At 41.0% G+C, this 12,458-nt stretch overlaps 1 protein-coding gene across 1 annotated transcript in view; it reads left to right on the forward strand.

Annotated features, from left to right (window-relative positions):
- Positions 1-12,458, forward strand: part of RYR3 (ryanodine receptor 3) — a 451,654-nt gene that overhangs the window by 177,051 nt on the left and 262,145 nt on the right. The window contains exons 11-12 of the mRNA XM_043554522.1: positions 3,835-4,008; positions 8,238-8,359. Coding sequence (XP_043410457.1) covers positions 3,835-4,008; positions 8,238-8,359 — 296 coding nt within the window. The remainder of the gene's footprint in view (positions 1-3,834; positions 4,009-8,237; positions 8,360-12,458) is intronic.

The following is a 12,458-nucleotide window of genomic DNA, read 5'->3' on the forward strand; positions in this document are numbered from 1 at the left end:
TAGACAAACCCTAGTTGCAATTCCCTTCCTTGTCCTTCTAGCAATCTTAAATCATTCTGGAGAGCAGCAACTTAGTCATTTAAACCAGGTATTTATTCAACACTTGTGACGTGGTCATGGCCATTTCATTAAGAAGTTCTCAGTGGAGACAGGAGAAGATGATGATCCATCAACACCTCTTAAGCCAAGTAACCTATTCCTTCTTAGAATCAGCTCATCATCTAACACCGGGAAGGTTGATGGAGATCAGCAAATTGATGTCCACAGACCAATAAAACAAAAGGAAATTATTTGCAACCTATTTTAAGCACAGCATAGTATGGAATACAAAGACAAGCAAATCCAAGTCTTGCCCTTGGAGAGTTTTCAGTCTGGTAGGGGACAGGAAGCATGCCAGCAAAGGATTCACAGAATATTGTAAAGAGCCTTGACAGGGGAGAAAAAGTGCCATGAGGTCAGAGAAAATGCAAAGGTGGATCTGGGAAAGGCTTGATGGATGAGATGTAAAGATGCAGAGATGAAATGGGGTTGCCAAGCAGAAAGTGTAATGTCTGTAAAGACCCAGGGGAAGGAATCTTAATGTATCAAATGAACATAGTCCAATTTGATTAAAGTATATGGTATATATGAACTTTAGAAATGAAAATTGTATCTTATAGGAATTAGGGAATTAATGCAAAGGAGTAATTGGATTAGCCCTGTCATTTAGGAAGAGTCCATTTGCAGCAGTAGATTAAGTGCATATGGGGCCATATTCCAGTGAAAACAGAGGGGGAGCATTTGCGCATGCTCACATCAGAAGATCACGCGAACCTGCTCTCAGCTGACTCAGGCATCTCTATCATGGATCACTCTCCTTTCTTTATTATATCCTCGGTGGCATTTATGTTTGGCTTAGGTTGGCTTTTACATTTATTTATTTTTGAGAGACAGAGAGACAGAGCACAAGTACAGAGGGGCAGAGAGAGAAGGAGACAGATTCAGAAGCAGGCTCCAGGCTCTGAGCTGTCAGCACAGAGCCCGACGCAGGGCTCGAACTCACAAACCATGAGATCATGACCTGAGCTGAAGTCGGACCCTCAACCAGCTGAGCCACCCAGGTGCCCCTAGGTTTTCTTTATTGTTGGCTTGTCTCCATGTCTTAGTTTTTCTTGTCGTTTCTCCTGTTTTTCTTCTAATTTAGCAGTGGCCACTACAGTGACTACCATAGAACTCTGGAAGTAGATGCTGTTTTGTAAAACCAAAGATGCAGAGAGATACCCTATTCTATAAATAGTTATGATGCATTGATTTCAGGCTCTAGAAAAAATAGATCCCAGTATTGTTCTTCTTTTGCAAAGTCATATTTAAATAAACAAAAAGTGAGAAAATGAATGAAGTGACCATAGTCATTGATAGTTTGGGAACATGCACTATTTTAACTGTGAGCTCTTGGCAGTCAGCATAATTACTCATATTTAACAGTTGTAGTGTATATTATTTTATTTTGCCGAATTATCTATGCTTTAGGGAACAGACTAGAGAGGAGAACTTTGCATCAGAATTAGGAATATTTCTGGAATGAAAATCAAGTATCCATTGTTTTGTAAAATAAATGAATTCTTGACCCCCTGCCCATAAAGAAGTCTTAATATATCAGATTCTGTTTTCCTATTGTCTTTTGTTATAAAATCAGAGATAAGTTCCTTTAGAAATATTCATTTTGAGAAATGTCATATTTAAAAATCCAGCCAGAGTTTCAACGTACCTTTAAAATAAGAGTTTCCTTGTAAAGTATTAACACTGCTCAAGATGATCCTGTAAAGGTATACAAAATAATTAATTTTGCTGTTAGGAAGGTTTGAAGGAAGAGAAATCAGACCAAAATGAAAAAATATATTTGAACGAAACATGACTTGGCAATATATATACGTATGTGTGTATGTGTATATGTATATATTTCTTTAATATATATTAATTAATTGATGGGTGCTGGATTCTCTGTATTGGGAATCCAAAAGTAATTGAAATCTGGCCATGCCCTTGATTGTTTTGTAGCCTGGCAAAAATAAAGTGTCATATAAACAAGCATATTTACACTGTGATGGGCTTAAGTGCTCAGTAAAGGAATGAGACTGTGCTGGGGGAAATACAGCAGGAGAAACTACTTGACCCTCACAGAGAAGGTGGCATCTGTACAGGGTGTTGAAGGATGAGTAGGAGTTTAGAACAGTGGGGAAGAACGGAGCCTCTGGAACTGAACCTCATGGGTTAAATCTTGGCTCTTTTCAGGGTACCTGAGTGGCTCAGTTGGTTAAGCATCTGACTTTGGTTCAGGTCATGGTCTCGCAGTTCATTAGTTCAGGCTCCACGTCGGGCTGTGTGCTGAAGGCTCAGAGCCTGGAGCCTGTTTCGGATTCTGTGTCTCCCTCTCTCTCTGCTCTTCCGCTGCTCATGCTCTGTCTCTCTCTGTCTCTTAAAAATAAATAAAACATTAAAAAAAATCTTGGCTCTTTGACTAGTTCTTGAGTGACCTTGGGAAAATTATTCATCTCTCTGTATCTTCGTTTTTTCCTCTGAAAAACTGGGATAGTATTTGTAGCTCCATCCAAAGCTGTTGGCAAGAATTCATACATGTAAAGAACTTAGAACACTGCCTTGCACTTGGTAAGAGCTCTGTACTTGTGTGCTATTTGTCCCTTCGTTAAGAAAGAGTAAAATTGTCACAAGCAGAGGGAACGGCATGCTGCATTTTTTATTTTGTAAAAAAATTCAAAATGCTCTCTAGCTAATGGCTTTTACAAATGAGCAATTTAACGCAAGATGTAGAGGAGAAATAGAAGTCGGGTAGAACCATCAAGAGGCCTTGATTAATGAGGAGGGGACTGAGTTACCATGCACCCCAGGTCTGCTTCCTGACTCCATCTTTGACAGGCACCTCAGCTTGTCACCAGACAGATAACTGATGTGCAGCAACTCCTTTTTCCATACTGGAGAAAAGGCTGTAGTGAAACAGAGGTAATTGAAGAATGAAACCCATTGATGGCAACACACTACTGAGGAGGCCATAAGAGACGGATAATACTGATGACAGCATTACAAGGACAGCATAGTAGCCACTACCTACTCCATGAATCTGCTTTCTCTGCTGATCTTTAGAAAAGACTTTTATAGGGGCAGCTGGGTGGCTCAGCCGGTTAAACAGCCGACTTCGGCTCAGGTCATGATCTCGTGGTCCGTGAGTTCGAGCCCCACGTTGGGCTCTGTGCTGACAGCTCAGAGCCTGGAGCCTGTTTCAGATTCTGTGTCTCCCTCTCTCTGACCCTCCCCCGTTCATGCTCTGTCTCTCTCTGTCTCAAAATAAATAAACGTTAAAAAAAATTTTTTTTAAAAAGAAAAGACTTTTATATGTTGTTAACAGATACATTTAAAGCCCTGACTTTGGGAATTTATGTCAGGTGACTATTGAAACTACACAGTATTCAACTTGCTGAAAATAAGTTAATTGGCCTGTAAAGTGTTGATTACTATTAAGGTGTCTAAGTCAGGATAAGAAAAGTAGAAAATATAGTGGAGAATTCTATAAAATCAAAACCAAAGAGAGACCCTACCAGCTGCCTCCTTTCCCCATGGATTTAAGTAATTACTAAAGTGGCTGAAACTTGGAATCCGTTGACTTTACAGTTAACAGCAGCTAAGGGAAGCAAGCCTTTCCCAAATCCTGGCTTGGACAGGCACATCATGATGATCTTGGTAATGGGTTCCCTGGCTGACAAATTCTGCATAGGTGGTGTGTTTCATATATTGCATTTCTATTTAATCAGACATGCCTTTGTTTCATTTTCTGTGAAATAGGAAATCAAGGAGAAATTGGATTCTAGTCACAAGCGGGATATAGAAGGCATGGGAGTTCCAGAAATCAAATATGGAGATTCCGTCTGCTTTGTCCAGCATATAGCCAGTGGTCTGTGGGTGACCTACAAAGCACAAGATGCCAAGACCTCCCGCCTTGGACCTCTGAAAAGAAAGGTGAGGCTCACGAAGGCTGTCCAGAATTATTTTCTGCTGAACTGGAAGCAAGTAGGCAAGAGCAGTGATCAGGAGAATCAGGCGAACATGATGTTTGTTTACTTCACACTGTTTTTGCTATTCTGAAGAGTTATTCTGTGACAGATTGTACTTCCTAATTGGTTATTTTGACCCCATATTCAGTAAAAGGGGAAAAAAAAGTTAAATACATGGCAAATCTGTGATGAAGGGGGAGAGTTTGTTCAATGCTCTCTAAAAAACCTGAACTAAGTAACTTTTGGTGATATGCTGTTTGGGGATTACTCACACCATTGCTCTCTTCATTTAAGTGGATAATTGAGTTTCTGTGTGATTTTCATGATAGAGAGACTAAATAGAATTGCTACAGAGAAAATGCAGATTGCATGATAACAAGCCCACAGGAACCAACATGCAGAAAGAAGAGATTGTGTGCACTGATAGGGTATCCACAGAGAGCACTCAGATTGGAGTGGCCCATCACAGCCAGCTGCATTGGGAAACTGGCTTGGATACTCACCACATCTTTGTCCCAAAAAGTTGTTGTAACAGTTTTCTTTTGATAGGAACCAGAGAATAGATGCCAAGGGCATGAGTTTTCTTGGAAAAAACTCTTACCAGACACCTGTTTGGGTAGTCAAGGAACCCTAGAATGGGGTTCTAGGAGCCATTGTCCACTGTAGCTTGGGTTTATCAGCCAAAAGTGCAGGTAATGCAAAGCTTCCCAGAATGCAGGTTGTTGTAAGAGGGGAGGTTGGAAGCAAACCTTAAGGCAATAACTTACTTTGGTGTAAAGTAAAACATACCAAGAAGATATCCAGAAATGTGAAACTAAAATTATGAAGAAGAGAGAGAAAATTAAAAAAAAAAAAAACCAGCCACACTGAGTAGGTTATACTGACTAGGTTGTGTAACCCAACAACAACAACAAAACCATTTGAAGGCTTCAGCAACCAGGGCATCCGGGGCATGAGTGCTAAAGGTCCCAGATGGAATGTGGCTATACCAAGTGAGCCACACCTTTGTCTCTACTTGCCCCTCAGCATATTTTCTGAGTTGTGGCACCAAGGAGGTGGGGGCTTGTGTTGGCCTCATTGGGCTGGAGAAGACAGATGAGACAGGAGGTCAGCCAGGGTCTCTGGGGCTTAAGAGGCCAATGTTCTAGAATGGAGGGAACTCTAGAAACATGAACCTGAAATTCTATGTGCAGTTTCCCCTAAAGCTGACCATGGATGGGCTGTGAAGCTAGGACAGTAATAGAAGTCTGCAGCTATGATGGACAAGATAACAGCAGAGATGTCAACAGAATGACAGGACTAGGGAGGCCAAGGTTGGGGTTCAGGATCCGTCAGATTGGACCAGGCCTTGAAAATACAGTAGGCTTTCAGTTAAACCCCAAAAGGGCTCCACCTCAGGAGTATGAAACTACCCTTGGAAGAAGGGCACCTTGAATATAGATGCCAAAAACCTATCTATCCTACCAGCCTATCAGAAGAAAATTAAATCCTCTGTAGAGTACAATAATATTATCTAGAGTCTCCACAATTTTTCACTCCTACTAAGGAAATGATGGCATTTAAAGAGGGTGGAATTTGTGGATCTTGGCAATAGCTCTGGATGGGAGGAGACATACTCAAAGGACCCTGCCAACCAGGAGAGATCCCACCTTGAGTTGGTGACTTATCGTGCCTCTCCTTGCCTTTCTCTTCCAGGACAATAGTGTGTATATTTATTGAACTGCTGCAGTGTGCATATGAATTTGGGAGGTCCCTTCAGAAACTCTCTAAAATGATGTCCTAATGTTCGGCCTCAGGCAGGGCTGCCCTACTCTATTTTGTGAAGAGCAGGTTACATTTCTTTCTAAAAATACAAAGGATATTCAAATCTGTGTTAAGTATTTCATAAAACAAATCAGGAACCTAGAAAAACCAGTGGGAAACAGAGACAGTAAAAAAAAAACCTAGAGAATGGCAACTCACCTTAAAGGAAGCCACCTCCTTCCCATTCCCATCTTGGGCTTCTGCTGTCTGTTCTTGGGTCATGGGATTCCTCCAGGAGAAAATGGGCTGCGGTGATCAAAAGGGCACATAGTAACAGTGTTCTAACAGCTGCATCCCCCCTATTTCTCATTACTTTCTTGTTTGGCTGGCCGGTTTGGATGTGCTATCTGAACAAGCAAAATCTAAGGATTTTGGTCTTTAGAGACCCGAATACTGGGACTGAGGCCAGAGTAAACCTAGTGGCAATATATTGCCGAATCGAAATGCTTAAACAGTTGCTGGGAAGCTCTGACAGGGTAGTTCTGAAACAGTTGGTGAATCCAACACTAAGGGTATCCTTTGCTAACACTTAAGCTAGATACGGTGCTAAGTCTTGTGTCAAAACTGAACATAAACTTTTGTAAGCCAGTATTCTACTTCCTGTGTGAATTCCTTATATTAGATAGGACACAATTTCAGAAGAACAAATAATAAGAGATTTTCACATGGAAAGGAAAAGAAGTTGCTTTGAGCTAACAGTGAGAAAGACAGGGAAGCCAGGGTGGCTCAGTTGGTTAAGTGTCTGACTCTTGATTTTGGCTCACAGGTCATGATCTCATGGCTCGTGAATTTTAGCCCCATGTTGGACTCAGTGCTGATGGTGCAGAGCCTGCTTGGGATTCTCTTCTGTCCCTCTCTCTCTCTCTGCCCCTCCCCACCTCTCCTGCTCACTCTCTCTCTCTCTCTCTCAAAATAAATAAATAAACTTAAGAAAATAATAAAAACGAGACCAAAATGCTTTTACTAAAGATATTTTATAGAGCTACATGTTCTATTTAATTGACCCCACCCCACACCCCAGGACCTACAAATGGTCTCCCTTCACTTACATCAAGAGGAAACTGGGGCGCCTGGGTGGCACAGTCGGTTAAGCATCCGACTTCAGCCAGGTCACGATCTTGCGGTTCGTGAGTTCGAGCCCCACGTCCAGCTCTGGGCTGATGGCTCAGAGCCTGGAGCCTGTTTCCGATTCTGTGTCTCCCTCTCTCTCTGCCCCTCCCCCGTTCATGCTCTGTTTCTCTCTGTCCCAAAAATAAATAAAAACGTTGAAAGAAAAAAAAAATTAAAAAAAAAAAAGAGGAAACCATGTCAGGAAGTTGAATTAGGATTTAACTCTGCCCCACACCCTAAAACCTTATAAATGGTCTCTCTTCACTCACATCAAGAGGAAACCATGTCAGGAAGTTGAATTAGGATTTAACTCTGACTTGACTCAGACTCAAACCACCCCAGTTAATATCTGCATACACTTGATCCTTTCAAGGGAAAATGCCACTGACTTCCATCTTCAACGCTGCTAGTCCTGCCCCAGAATTGTATCCTGATGTCACTGGTGGTCAATATGTATATTCAGCTTTTAGGTAACTGATTTGAGATCAGTAATACACTGCCCTTTATAACAAGTATTCATTGAGTACCTCTTAGATTCTAGGAAACGTGCTACGTGATTTGCATGTAAATCATTTAGTCCTCAGAACCAACCCTATAAGTCCATTTGATGGTGAAGTTGAAGCAAAGAGAAGTTAAGTGACTTGCTTAAGGTCACACAGCTGGGAAGTAGCAGAGTAGGACTGGAACTCACATCAACTAATACCAGAGCCTATGCTTTCAAACCCCCTCCTTAGCCTCCATGAGAAGCAAACTACGACCTTGAGCTGCATCCCCATTTGTACAGTCACCTGTAGCTAGCTATCCTTCAGGAAGGGAATCTGAGCCTGACCCCAGTAGAGGATCTGTTAACCCAGTAGAGTTTTCTGTCTAACTTGTTATTCTTCCTCAATTTATCTCTGGACAAAAAGACTCTGAACAAAGTGACTTTTCCCATTTCCAAGGGTAAGTTTTTGTGTTGATTTCAAGAGAAAAATCTATTGTAAAATATGTTTTCACCTTTTCAAATTGGCCATCCTAAGGAATTTACTGTAACTCATACCATAGTAGCACATAAAATTTTATTTTCCTCAAAGCACCGTGTCTCAGGAATGATTCATAGGTCAGTAATAGGGAGTATGGGCAAAATAACTTTGTTAATGTCCCATTTTCAAATGGACCCAGAGGAACCTGGTTGGGGGGAAGGAATACAAGGGATGAGGTAAATAAATACTGCAAGAAAAGTTGACTGTCCAGCTATGGAGTCACGTATAAACGGCCCTGGTTCTTTTGCTCTGCGGGTAGGTCATACTCCATCAGGAAGGCCACATGGATGACGGGCTAACACTGCAGAGATGCCAGTGCGAGGAGTCCCAGGCTGCTCGGATCATCCGGAACACGACAGCCTTATTCAGCCAGTTTGTAAGGTACATAAGCTTCTTCCCTTTATCTGATAGTTTCTACTCTGTGGCCATCCAGTCCTACCTACCCCCACTCCCTTTTCAATACTTGAAGTTTTCAGGAAATTATTAAACACCAGCAAAGAGTTTTACCACAGAGAGCTTGGGACTGAATCTTATTTCCCAACAAATGACCTCCTACCAGCTTCGCCCTCTGCCCAACAGATGCTTGAGTCCCATTGGTTACTGAGGTTGGTGTCATGAATACCCAAGGTCTCCTCCAGAAAATTAAGTGAAGACTGCCAAAGCACTTTAAATCCCTTCGGTATTAGTGTGTGAAGAGGGGAGAAACAGATCCACACCCTCCCGTGCTATTGAGAAAAGCTTTCTACATCATTCAGAATCGTTGCTATGGTTTTTGATCCAAGTAGATTTGCATTGAAAGCCTTGTGTTACCCACCTATGGCTGAGACCTAAATGGGAAAAGTAACTGAACTGCCTGCTTGGATCATAATCCCCTGGATGCCGAAACAATGCTGCCAATGCAGAACGCTGTGGATTGTGTTCACCAATTACCATGAGAAATGGATTCTGTTGTAAACAGTGCAGTGTTCCAAACCGTCCTTTTTTGTAGGAGAATATCTCTAAAGCCAGGGGGGCTTAAATTGTGTGTGTGAATTTGCATGAAATAAGAAAAAAAATTTTATGCCTTTACTTTTCCTGTTGGAATAATGTGATCCAAGCAATGTGTGTCAGTTAGGATATAGGCTAAGCTGCCGTTGTAATTCAAGATGTACACTCACTTCTCTTTTAAGTAATAGTATAGGTTAGGCAGGGTCTGGCTCCAGGGGCTCAGGTTCCTTCTATCTTGCTGCCCTGAGATTTACAGGTTCTTAAAGTGCGTCCCTGACCCAGCACAGCAGCATCACCTGGGACTTGTTAAAAATGCACATTCTCAGGTTCCACCCCAGACATATTGAATCAGACACCTGGGAAGCGGTACCCCCAGAAAATCATGTTTTGATAGGCCCTCCAGTCGATGCTGAAGCATAATAAAGTTTACAAACCACTGCCCTGGAATAGAGGTCTTACCCTTGGCCACATACTAGATTTCTCTGGAGAGCTTTTACCACCCTGATGCCAAGGTGGCATCTCATACCAATTGGATTAGAATCTCTGTGGTGGGATTCCACCTCTAGCTTTTGACTAAAGCTCCCCAGGTGATTCTAATATTCAACACCATTGAGACCAACTGTCCTGCTATATTTTCTTCATCTACATGATCAAAAAAAAAGCTTGCTGGCACCATTTCTCAGGTTGCATACTGCCAAAAAAAACCCAAAAGAATGGAGGGTGTGGGGGAAGAAATTGGAAGCGGCGGAGGGCAAGAGATTTTTTTTTTTAATATAGGACCCAGAAATAGATCACGTTTTCTTTAACTCTACTAGTTAAAACTAGTCATGTGACCACACCTCGCTGCAGGGAGGCTGAGAAATAGAACCTCTGGTTGGTTGGCCATGTTCCCAGTACCACTCAGGGGGTCCCGCCGTGACTAAAGCAGAGAAAGGAAGGCAGACAGTTAGGTACTCCTACCGCAGAAGGGAGCTGAGGCCTTCAAGTCAGCCATTCTGTCTGCCCCTGCCACTGGTCTCCTGTGATCCCTGAGCAAAGTGGTTCCTCCCTTCTGTGCCATGTTACATGTCACCTGCTCCCCTTCTTCATAGAAAGGGTATAATATGAATGAATAGCTTGGTATAGGCAGGAAAACATACCTGTGTGCAAACAAGAGTTTTTTGTGTAGTCTGGACTGTCACCAGAACCATGACCCTAGAGGTTGGATGGCTTTATTTGGTTCTTGGTTCTCTCAAACCCTGCCCCTGTGTCTGTCTTAAAAGTCCCTGGCCCCTGCTTCATAGATATGCAAAAATTAATTCAGAATGAATCAAAGACCTAACTGTAAGACCTAAAACCATAAATACTGGGAGAAGAAAACAAAGGCTTGAATTTTTATGACCTTAGATTAGGCAATGGTTTCTTCAATATGACACCAAAAACAAAAGCAACAAAATACAGAATATGAAGCAACAATACATACAAAAAGTATGTAAACTTTATCAAAATGAAAAACTTGTTTACTACAAAGGGCACCATACAGAAAGTGGGGAAAAAAAACCTACATAATGGGAAAGAATATTTCAAATCATACATCTGATAAAGGATTTGTATCTAGAATAAAGAACTCTTACAACTCAACCTTGAAAAGACAATTGGGCCAATTTACAAATGGGCAAAGATCTGAATAGACATTTCTGCAAGGAAGATACACAAATGGCCAATAAGCATATGAAAAGATGGCCAGAGCCATTAGCCAGGAGGAAAATGCAAATCAAAACCACAGTGAGAGAACACTTTGCTCTCACAAGGATGACTATAATTAAAAAGACTTAATAAGAAGTGTGAGACAGGAAGTAGAGAAATTGGAACCTTCATACACTGTTGGTGGGAATGTAAAATGTTAAAGCCATTTTGGAATGCTGTCTGGAAATTCCTTAAAATGTTAAACATAGAGTTACCATGTGACCCAACAGTTTCACTCCTGGGTGTATACCTAAGATGTATGAAGCACGTCTACTGAAAAACTTGGACACAGATGTTCAAAACAGTATTGTTCATTATAGCCAAAAGGAGGAAACAACCCAAATGACAAACTGATGAATGGATAAATAAAATGTGCCTTATGCATATCTGTGCAATGGAATATTATTGGTCCGTAAAAAGGAATGAAGGACTGATACATGCTATTTGTGGTATGAGTCCATTTATACGAAATGTCCAGAATAGGCAGTTCTGTGGAGACAAAGTAGATCAGTGGTTGCCTAGAGCTAAGTTGGTTGTAAGGGTCAAGGGGAGTGACTGCTGACGGGTGTGGAGTTTTGGTCGAAGCTGATGAAAAAGTTCTACAATTGATTGAGGCCATGGTTGCAAAACTCTATAAATACACTAAAAACCATTAAACCACTGAGTTATACCCTTTAAATAGATGATTGTATAATATGTGAATTATATTTTAATAAAGCTATTACTTTAAAAAGTCAGTGGGAGTTACATACCTGACAGTGGGAAAATTATTTTTAAGCAGCTTTATTGGGCTATAATTTACATATCATAAAATTCATCCTTTTAAGTATGCAACTCAGTGAATTTTAATAAGTTTACAGAGCTGTGCAACCATCACCATAATTCACTTTTAAAACATTCCAGTCCCCCCAAAAGATTGCTTATGCCCATTGCAGTGTATATCAGTTCCCACCCCCAGCCTTAGGCAACCAGTCATCTGGTTTGGGTCTCAATTTAACACATTTATAAGTTAATGTATACAATATGTGGACCTTGGATCCAGATTTTCCCTTAGCATTACATTTTTGAAGTTCATCCCTATTGTAGTACATAAGGGTGTTCTGTTCCTTCTTATTGCTGAAGAGTGTTCCTGTGTATGTGTATCTCATAATACACATCCACATATAAATGTCTGCATATGTATATGTATGATTGTGTATATACATACACGTGTGTATAGAGAGATCTATCTATAGGGAGAGATGAACAGACAGGTACAGATGCACCTCACTTTCTGTTTGCCCTTTGAGGAACAGTGGATTTTTTTCTATTTTTGCTTATGATCAGTAATGGTTCCATGGATGTTTGTGTAAAAGTCTTTTGATATATATTTTAATTTTTCTTAGGTTAATATCAGGAAATGGAATTGCAAAGTCATGTAACTCATTTAAACATTTTTATATTTTTATGATAAAATATACAAAGCATAGAATTTACTTTTGTAACCATTTTTAAGTATACCGTTTAGTGATGTTAACTAAATTCAAATAGTTGTGCAACAGTTACCACCATCCGTCTCCAGAACTTTTACATCATTTCAAACAGAAATTTCATACGCATTAAGTAATACCTCCCTGGGGCGCTTGCATGGATCAGTTGGTTAAGCATCCAACTTTGGCTCAGATCAAGTTTTCGGGAGTTCGAGCCCCACATTAGGCTCAGTGCTGACAGTTCTGAGCCTGGAGCCTGCTTAGGATTCTGGGTCTCCCTCTCTTTCTGCCCTTCCCCA

This window comes from Prionailurus bengalensis, chromosome B3 (assembly GCF_016509475.1).
Source record: "Prionailurus bengalensis isolate Pbe53 chromosome B3, Fcat_Pben_1.1_paternal_pri, whole genome shotgun sequence".
Lineage (NCBI taxonomy): Eukaryota > Metazoa > Chordata > Mammalia > Carnivora > Felidae > Prionailurus > Prionailurus bengalensis.